The sequence below is a fragment of the Medicago sativa genome, chromosome 4 (genome assembly GCF_051527215.1).
Source record: "Medicago sativa cultivar Bolivia chromosome 4, Bolivia_mono, whole genome shotgun sequence".
Taxonomy (NCBI): Eukaryota; Viridiplantae; Streptophyta; class Magnoliopsida; order Fabales; family Fabaceae; genus Medicago; species Medicago sativa.
Window position 1 is genome coordinate 64,457,408 of NC_140752.1, and position 10,332 is coordinate 64,467,739.

A 10,332-nucleotide genomic window follows, 5' to 3' on the forward strand; every position below is an offset into this window, starting at 1 on the left:
ACATGTTTTGCCAAGTATTCCAAGTGACTATTTTGCCTTTTTCATCATTCCTATTTTTTCACCACGTTGTAACATTTCTTATCTCTTACGAAGTCCTTTTTTTTGTTTCAACTCATGAAGTTTTAGTAACCATATTTTATCTGAATTTCCCCTTTCCCTTTTTGTTGCCTAATTAATTACATGTGGGTTTTCAAAATTTTTTAGTGTATTTTTTTTGAAAGCATTTATATGCTATCATGTCTGTTTTTTTTCTTCTTTAAAAGTATGTCTTGTATTCTAAGATAATTGTGCTATGCTATATCGTATGCATAATTTTACTCATGGTTCAAACTACAAGGTAGAAATGAACACCATATTTTATCAAAATAATAATAATAAAAGGACACTATATTTGTTACAGTGACCGACAGTGGCAAAAGAAAGATTGAAGTTGATTTAAATCGTAAACCTATAATCATTTCATAGGATGTAATATTATATTACATGGTAGACGGTAGTAGACGGTAGTGTTTTTTAAATAAAGGTAAAAGTAAAATAACGAAATGAGATCTCCATTTCATTATGTTCCATTATACTTCGTTCTATTCCACTTCGTTCGTTCTACTATATTTCATTGTATTCCAACAATCCAATCAATATCTTTACTCAAATAAACATACTGTCTAATGGTTATAAATTAGATGAACACACATGTACTCAGAATTGAATATGTATTAATCATTAAATGTCATGCAACTTCTTTATATTTAATTATTTTAAAGTAAATTTTTTCTTTAAATCATTTTAATGTAAATTTAAATTTTAAACTATTTTACAAATCTTCCTAAACAATATCGTACCATAATAAAAATCTTGTAGTTGTCTAGAAGTCCTAGCTCAACTGGCGAATGCCGAAATTGTAAGGCCGAACGTCATGACCCGGGTTCGAATCCGGGACCTAACGTCATGACCCGGGTTCGAACCCGAGACCTCACAGTTGTGTGTGAGTTTAAATTCAGTGGTTTACCACTTCATCTAAGACCCAAGAAAAAAAAAATCTTATAGTTTTTTATCTTGTTTATTACATTGAAAAATTTAGTAATTTTTATTTTTGGTATTAACCATTCAGTTTCTAGGGAGTCATAATAATCCAAAGTTCGGTCTAAATATAACCAAAAATTGTTTTACTAGGAATCAAACTCTCTTTCTTTGCTGTAAGTCGTTAACCATTTAACTCCAATTAATAGTTTAAGTTCAGTAATTTTTTACAGAAAAATAAACACGAACTGAAACATGGTTAGAAGATACAAATTCCGAATCTAACATGCAGCACGAATGGATGAAATGAAATGCATCACCACATATGGAGAAATATAACGTCATTTTCGTGGAATATGAACGTTTGGTGTTCAATATTTCTTCAATGGATAAACTCTGATTACGTGGCTAAATCCAATTCGCTATATCTAGCTTACCTCTTCTATTCAAGATAATTCCCACAAACACCAAACTAGATTAACGGTCCAAAGCCAAAGATAAACATTACTATGTTTATGTTTCACAAACCAAAAAACATGTTCTATAGTTGAAACAAAGAGTGTGAACTTGTTGGAAAATCTTAACTATAACCATCCATGGTTCCCACTCTTTCATCCAATTCTTTATCTCATCCTAAGTTGAATTTTAGGAACCAAACAAGGTTCAATGTCTATGCTAAAAAATCTGGAGGAGGGTCATTTCCATCATTTGGATTAGGAAAACCAAAAGATGAAGAAAAAGACCAAACAAATGGTTCATCAAACTCTAATAATAACCCTTTCGGATTCGACTTTGGAAAATTACCTGATGTGACTTCTTTGATCCCTGTTGGGAGCAAAAATGGTTCTTTGCCAGGTTTGTCATTTGGAAGTCCTACAAGGAAGAAGGATCCTTCGACGGTATTTGTTGCTGGTGCTACTGGTCAAGCTGGTATCCGCATTGCACAGACTTTGCTTAGGGAAGGGTTTAGTGTTAGAGCTGGTGTTCCTGAACTTGATTCTGCTCAGGAATTGGCTCGTCTTGCTTCTCAATATAAGGTAATTTAATTTAACTTCTTAATCAATCATTAATTTGGATTATTAATGATCAGGATCCTATAAAAACGATGTTGCATACAATCTAGTATCAATGGCGTGTGTCGGGTGTCTGACATGTGTTTGACACGACATCTGATATCTCGACACATGTAGTTAGACTTTAATCACTGACATTTTCTTTGGTTGCATGTTTGTGTCTAAGTATCGTGTCCGACGTTGATGTTTATGTCATTGCTTGATTTCATCACTAAACTCAAAAGGGTCACTAGTGTGAACCTTCTTGTATTGCTCTCTAGCTTCTCTTCTTTAAATTAAACCTTTTCCTTAAACATACTCTTATTTTCTCAATTAATTACACTTCTAGAGGAATGATAGAAGGATCAAATTGGCCTTTGTGTAATGGAAGCCTATCAAATGCAGCTGATGAATTGATTAATGTGATGTAGATTTTATCTGTTATATCTTGATAAAAAAGTTCTCATGGAACAAGAAATATTAGGAAGTTAGCTAGGGGGAAGGGATCCCGTGTAATTTCTTGCTCCAAAGGTTTGAAAGATTAAATTTAAGAGTTTTTTTTCCTACTTACTCAATTTTTTTATCTAACAGGTAATTTCATGGTTGACAATTTTATAGTAGTATTCAACAATTAAAACATGACACTGGACTGTTGGATAATTTTTTTATGAAATTTTTCATTGGAGTTAATTGGGGATACTAATGCATGCTCAATTCAGATTATATCAAATGAAGAGGCAAAGCGTCTCAATGCTGTGCAGTCAAGCTTTGATGATGCAGACTCAATAGCAAAAGCAATAGGCAATGCAACCAAAGTGGTTGTCACCATTGGTCTCACAGAGAACGGTCCAGCAACTGAGGTCTCCACGTCAGATGCCTTGCAAGTAATTCAGGCTGCTCAGCTAGCAGGCGTAGACCACGTTGCAGTCATCTACGATGAAAACAACGGCGTCAGCACCTCAACCTACAATGTACTTGATGGCATCTCCTCTTTCTTCAACAATATCTTCTCCAAGTCTCAACCTTTGTCTATTCAAGAGTTCTTGCAGAAAGTGGTTGAAACAGATGTCAAATATACCTTAATCAAAACATGTTTGACCGATGATTTTGCGCCGGAGAGTTCTTATAATGTGGTTGTCTTAGGCGAAGAAAACACCGGTTCGAACGACTATAAAGTAATGTAATGTATGCCATAATATCTTAATGAAATTGTCCTTTTTTTTAACCTTCCTTTACTTTCTTATTTGTTGCTAATACTTTTTGAGAAAATGATGGTTGTTATATAGGTAACAAAGTCCAGGATAGCATCGTTGGTGGCTGATGTCTTCTCCAACACACAGGTTGCAGAAAACAAGGTATCTGTTTTACATTAGCTGGATAATGCATACTGTAGTTTGATGTCTAGTAAGTCGATTAGCATGGACTTCGTTCATCAGCCATCTCTTCAACTGCACCTTGGTCATTGGATTAATCTAATAGTTTAGAGAATTATATCTCGACCAAACAACTTAGGTGCAGAGTTGCACGAGCTTAGAGAGTTTGTATTGAAAGAAATTCTTCTTTTGCTTAGTTTTGTTTATAAATAATCATACAATAAAATAATTTTTTCTCTCACTTTTCCTATATATTTTATAAAAAAGTTTCGAAAATAAAGCAAAGCAGAAGTAAAATTATACTAATCAAAGCAGAAAAACAATAGCTAAAATCAAATGGACATTAAGATTGAAGCTTTTTATTGACCAATAGGTTGTGCAAGTGTACTCGGACCCAAATGCTCCTCTGAAGCGTGTAGACGAACTTTTCAGGTAAACAACTTTAACATAGCTAGTTGTTTGTGTTTTACAACATCAATAATAGGTGAATAATTTTGGTTTTTCTTCTAGTTGAGGAGGATCATTATGTTATTTGCAATTTTCTTTACAGCACTATTCCGGAAGATGGAAGAAGGAAAGCCTATGCTGAAATATTGGAGAAAGCCAAAGCAGAGGAAGAGGCAAGAGTGGAAGCTGAAAAGGCACGCGAAGCTGCTGCAACAACTAAGAAGATGGAAGAAGAGGCACTGAAGCTTTCAAAACAAGAAGCACAGGCTTCTAATCTAGCTAAAGAAGATCAAGAGAAGGCAGAGGCAACTGGAACTTCGGTAGAAGACATTTTGAACAAGGCTAAAGCTTTTCGTGCAGGGTTTTCAAGGCAAAAGTTAAGCTCACAGGTTGCTACAACGAATCAAGATCCTGATGAGGATGAGAAACCAAAGTTGCAACCGGCAAAAGGTTTTGGTGCAGGGTTTTCATGGCAAAAGTTCAGCTCACAGGTTGCTACAGCAATCCAAAAGCCTGATGAGGATGAGAACCCAAAGGTGCAAGTTGCCACCGTAAGAGGACAGGCGAAGGCTCGGAGTCTCATTCCTAACAAAGCAGTGACTAAACAAACAACAACTCCAAGAAGCAGTGTGAGTAAACCAAAGGAGGAAAAAAGAAAGATAGAGGAGAAACCGAAGGAGGTTAGGAAGGTATTTGGTGGCCTGTTCAAACAAGAGACTATCTATATTGATGATGACTAGTGGAAGTGGAATATGTATTGCACAGCTTAAAACTGTGTTGTTCGAGTCTGTGTTAATGCTGATAATTTGGTTGGACATGTATGGTTTTGTAAGGTTGTGTTTTGATGCAAGATATTTATGTAATTGTACTTGTTCAGAACCATGTAATCAGATTAGCAGGGAGATACAAGATTTTCCCAACGAAAATGGAATTTGCAATATCAAACTCCTCAAAGTATGCAATTGGGTGGCAGGCGACGGTTTATGAAATAAGGAATGCCACTGTTTATAAACTTTTTCAGATCTTATCCGCTTTTAATGTGAAATTTGAGTATTTCGAATGCACCCTTGAGGCCAAGCACTAGTGGACTTGGTGGGTGATAATTTGTTGCATGGTTCGATGAATAAACTCTAATATCATCTTAGACTTTGAGTTTGAGCATAATTCTTCGATACAAAATCAATTTGTAAGGTAAAATGTGTAACTTCCTTCCCTCATTTCTACTCCCTCTGTTCTCCTCCAATTAAAGATACCTCAAGGGACATGATTGTCTCACATTCGTTCTCCTCCAATTAAAGGTACCTTATTTCTACTCCCTCTGTTACCCTAATGTTGCTTCTTTCATATATACATACTCTTATTTATTCAGAATTTCTACGGTATCAAAGTATTATTGTAATTTGTAAGTACTTTCAAAGACTAGCTTCCATTTTGGATCGTCAGGGTCCACAATCATGAAATGTTAAGATTCTTTAAAGAGTGAGTTAGATTATTAGGGGTGAAACCTGCAATATCACTTAGGATTTCTTTTGTTGTTTGTTTATTTATTGGATTTATGGCCACATAGAAAATTTACCTTTTATCATAATATATTGAGCATAGTTAACTCGAATTTAAATTGGATTTTAACGAATATAGTTCATTTATAGGACAAGAAGCTACCTTTTACAACGGTTTATTTATATTGACATCTATTTTGTTGAAAAACCGGTGTAACAGGTTGGACCTACCGTAAAACTGATGTTAGCAGATAAATCTGTAATTTTGGGTTTTTATAGTGGAAAATATTCCCTTTCCAGACACCTCTGATGCATTAATACTCGGTGTAAAATGTCTAAATTACTCGGTGTAAAATCTCCTCCATGCACTAGTACTAACATTTAGTGATGCAAGAGTAATTCAACTTGATCGTTGTGTACAATTGAAGAAGTCCAAGTCTCCGCTTCTGGATACAATTAATGTTGTTATTTTCTTGATTTGATCTGTCAATTTTTGACCAGGTTACTCATTGTGATTGCTACTTAACAAACATTTCTCATCATATACGCCATTAAATAAAGTTTCAACATGCAAAAGGATTCCAATTAGAGTGCCACATAATGTTCAAAAAGTCTTGGTCTTCCCTTGTAGAAGATGCTATTTAATTTAATGCATGTTTTCATTTTCTTTTCTCCCAGGCCCCAGCTCATCTTATATACACACTAAACATTTTTATGGATACAAATGAATTAATGTTGTTGTTAACTGTCATATCATATCACTCAAATTGGTACAGAAAAATCTTCTTAATGGAGTGCTCCATACTATTGAAAAAAAGCATCTGTTACTGCCAAACAAGAGCATGCCAAGACTTTTTAGTCAAAAAAAAAGGAGGCATGCCAAGACTCAATTTGTAAACAACTCTAATAAGTCAAACTTTTTTGGTCCTTGCCTATCTTATTATACCAATGCTTAGTTTCAGGCCATGTTTCCTATATAATTAAGGGCTAATCAATTGGCACATCCAAAATCATCAGCCAAAATCATCCAAAAAAGAAAGAACACTAAGAAGAGAGTGTAAGTGTTAGTTACTCTTCATGGGTTCCTTTTTTATTCTATTGCCTTATATTACCTTTCAGTTGTTCTTGCTGCTGCTGCTTACTCATTTTACTTCCTATACTTACTCATTATGCAACCATCATGACAGTTATGCACTGTTACAATTCAAGAACTCATTTGTTGTCAACACTTCATCTGAACCCGATATTTGGTCTCTGTGTTCCTCTTTTTCTTTCAGGACAGAATCCTGGAAAAACGGTACAGATTGTTGCGAGTGGGATGGTGTCATGTGCGACACCATGTCAGATTATGTGATTGGTCTGGACCTCAGTTGCAACAATCTGAAAGGTGAGTTACATCCCAACTGCACTATCTTCAAGCTTAGACACCTTCAACAACTCAACTTGGCCTTTAATGATTTTTCTTGGCCTTCAATGCATGTTGGTATTGGTGATCTAGTGAATCTCACACATCTAAATTTATCAAGTTGTTACCTTACTGGTAATATTCCCTCCACAATCTCTCAGTTGTCAAAACTAGTGTCACTTGATCTTAAAAGTTATTCCTGGCCGGTGAAACAGAAACTCAAACTCAATTTCTTCACATGGAAGAAACTCATTCGTAATGCTACTAATTTAAGGGAGCTTTATCTGAATGGAGTGAATATGTCTTCAATTAGAGAGAGCTCTTTGTCTATGCTAAATAATTTGTCATCCTCTTTGGTTTCTCTTAGTCTACGAAACACTGCGTTGCAAGGAAATATGTCAAGTGACACCCTCTCTTTACCAAATCTTCAAAAACTAGATTTGTCAATGAATGAAGATCTTCATGGGAAACTTCCAACGTCCAACTGGAGCACTCCCCTAAGTTACTTGGACCTCTCTTTCTCTGATTTCTCAGGTGAAATTCCATATTCTATTGGTCAGTTGAATTCTCTTGCTCACTTATCCCTTATGAATTGCAGTTTTGATGGGTTGGTTCCTTCATCTTTGTCGAACCTCACTCAACTTACATTCTTAGACCTTTCAAACAACAATCTTAAAGGCGAGATTCCAAATGTTTTTGGAAATTTAATCAAATTAAATTTTTTAGCACTTTCCTTTAACAATCTAAGTGGCCAAGTTCCATCTTCATTGTTTAATCTAACTCAACTTTCGAGTCTAGATTTATCCTTCAATTATTTAGTAGGCCCCATTCCATCAGAAATCACCAGACATTCAAAATTAAAGTTTCTAAGATTGGATTATAACATGTTAAATGGAACAATTCCGCATTGGTGTTATTCCTTGCCTTCATTATTAGATTTGGATCTTAGAGACAACCAAATAACAGGTTCGATTGGTGAATTCTCAACTTATACTTTGAACCTTCTATTTCTGTCTAATAACAATCTGCAAGGTGATTTTTCAAATTCAATATATAAGCTTCAAAATCTTGCTTACTTAAGCTTGTCATCAAACAACTTGAGTGGTGTTGTGGACTTTCACCAATTTTCAAATTTAAAAGAACTAGTTTACCTTAGTTTTTCCCACAATAGTTTTATTTCTATCAACGTTGATAGCGGCGCTGACTACAGCTTACCCAACCTTGATTCATTGTATTTATCTTCTTGTAATGTTAATGGTTTTCCTAAATTCTTAGCAAGTCTTGAAAATCTGCAAGCCTTAGATCTCTCTAATAACAAAATTCAAGGAAAAGTTCCTAAATGGTTCCATGAGAACCTCTTACACACATGGAAGGAAATTCAATTAATTGATCTCAGTTTCAACAAGTTGCAAGGAGAACTTCCAATTCCACCCTATGGAATTCAATACTTTTCACTCTCAAACAACAACTTCACAGGAGACATTGCTTTGTCATTGTGCAATGCAAGTTCCCTGAATTTGCTCAATTTAGCTCACAACAATTTAACAGGAACGATTCCGCATTGCCTGGGAACATTTCCTTATCTTTCTGTATTGGATATACGAATGAACAACCTCTATGGAAGCATGCCTAAAACCTTTTCGAAAGGGAATGCATTTGAGACTATAAAGTTGAATGGCAACCAATTGGAGGGACCATTACCACATTCTTTGGCTCACTGCACACAACTTGAAGTTTTGGACCTTGGAGACAACAACATAAATGATACATTTCCCAATTGGTTAGAAGTTCTACAAGAGTTACAGGTACTCAGTTTACGATCGAATCAACTTCATGGTGCAATCACTTGTTCTAGCACCAAACAAACATTTCCAAAGTTGAGAATTTACGATGTGTCTGGTAACAATTTCCGTGGCCCCTTGCCAACATCATGCCTCAAGAATTTTCAAGGAATGATTAACGTGAATGTCAACAAATCTGGTTTGCAATACATGGGTAAGGCCAATTATTATAATGATTCTGTGGTGATCATAATGAAAGGCTTTTCTATAGAGCTAACGAGGATACTGACTACTTTCACAACAATTGATTTATCAAATAACATGTTTGAAGGAGAAATTCCACAAGTCATTGGGAAATTAAATTTTCTCAAAGGCCTTAACCTTTCACACAATCAAATCATAGGTACCATTCCACAATCTTTGAGTAATTTGAAAAATTTGGAGTGGTTGGACCTCTCAAGAAACAACTTGAGTGGTAAGATTCCTATGGCTTTGACAAATTTGAATTTCCTCTCTTTTTTAAACCTTTCACAAAACCATCTTGAGGGAATCATACCTACCGGCCAACAATTTAACACATTTGGAAATGACTCCTACGAAGGAAATGCAATGTTATGTGGATTTCCCTTGTCAAAATCATGCAAAAATGATGAAGATCAGCCACCATATTCAACGTCTAATGATGATGATGAATCGGGATTTGGCTGGAAAGCAGTAGCAATAGGATATGGATGTGGGGCAGTACTTGGATTCCTCTTGGGATATAATGTGTTCTTCATTGGGAAACCTCAATGGCTTGCAAGACTTGTTGAAAGCATATTTAGCATAAGATTGAAAAGGACAAACAACAAAGTTGGTGCAAATCGCAGAAGAATGAATTAGTTTCACTTGTTGAATAAATTACATTGTTTTTTACACAGCTTATTGTCTATATACTGAATGTTATTTGTGTCATTCACAGCAGCATCTAGCTTTGTTCTTCTTTTCTATTGATAAATAAGCACTTGATAATTCATGATAATACCTACATTGTTCTGACTTTTATTATTAACTCATTTTGATTGTAAGAAGAAAAAAATAAGTTTGGTTAAGGGAGTGGATTTACTCTTTGTTATGGAAATAAGCATGTGATGATTGACGAAATAAAAGTCTTATTCAATTTCCTCTATTTAATTTTTTTTCTTTCTGGTTACCTATCTAAAAATATAAAATTTATACTTGAAACAAAATCTGCAAAATTGTCAAACGGGGTTATTATATGATGACAACAACTGCATAGTTTATACAATAGGTAGAGGTCCAAGTCTCCTCTTAACTTTTTTGACTAATCAAGTCTTCTCTTCTAGATACCATGAAATTATAGGCTTTGGTTTTTTGATAATAATTTCATCTCACAATTTTTTTGAATTTTTTGATAAACCATTTCATGTGGCGTTTGAATTTATAGCTTATCATGATTTTTTTTTTTTCTTTCACAATTGAACGTAGGGATGACAAAACGTGCCAGGTCCGTCGAGCTGGCATATTCAACCCGCTATTTTAGGTAAAGTGATATGAGATTTTGAGCTCAGACACTTAAGTTGGTTTGTTCCGTTTAACCTGCTAAATAAATAGAGCAGTTACAATGTGGACGGGTTTGTTAGCGGCCAACTCTCGGGTGGGATTTAGTCCCACATCGGATAGATAGGAATCTTGAGAAGAGTTTATAAGAGGAGGCACTCCTCACAGTACAAGCCGATTTTGTAGGGTTGAGTTAGG

At 35.0% G+C, this 10,332-nt stretch overlaps 2 protein-coding genes across 2 annotated transcripts; both read left to right on the top strand.

The window, feature by feature from the left end:
- Positions 1-1,523: 1,523 nt before the first annotated feature.
- Positions 1,524-4,815, top strand: PTAC16 (plastid transcriptionally active 16). The gene is made up of 5 exons (XM_085702177.1): positions 1,524-2,054; positions 2,789-3,244; positions 3,356-3,424; positions 3,816-3,874; positions 3,993-4,815. Exons 1-5 carry the CDS (start codon positions 1,614-1,616, stop codon positions 4,627-4,629), a joined length of 1,662 nt encoding a protein of 553 aa, XP_085558303.1. The 5' UTR covers positions 1,524-1,613; the 3' UTR covers positions 4,630-4,815.
- A 1,760-nt stretch (positions 4,816-6,575) lies between these two features.
- On the top strand, positions 6,576-9,528 carry LOC146930707 (receptor-like protein 6). Its single transcript, XM_085702178.1, has one exon. It carries the CDS (start codon positions 6,715-6,717, stop codon positions 9,454-9,456), a length of 2,742 nt encoding a protein of 913 aa, XP_085558304.1. The 5' UTR covers positions 6,576-6,714; the 3' UTR covers positions 9,457-9,528.
- Positions 9,529-10,332: the final 804 nt, after the last annotated feature.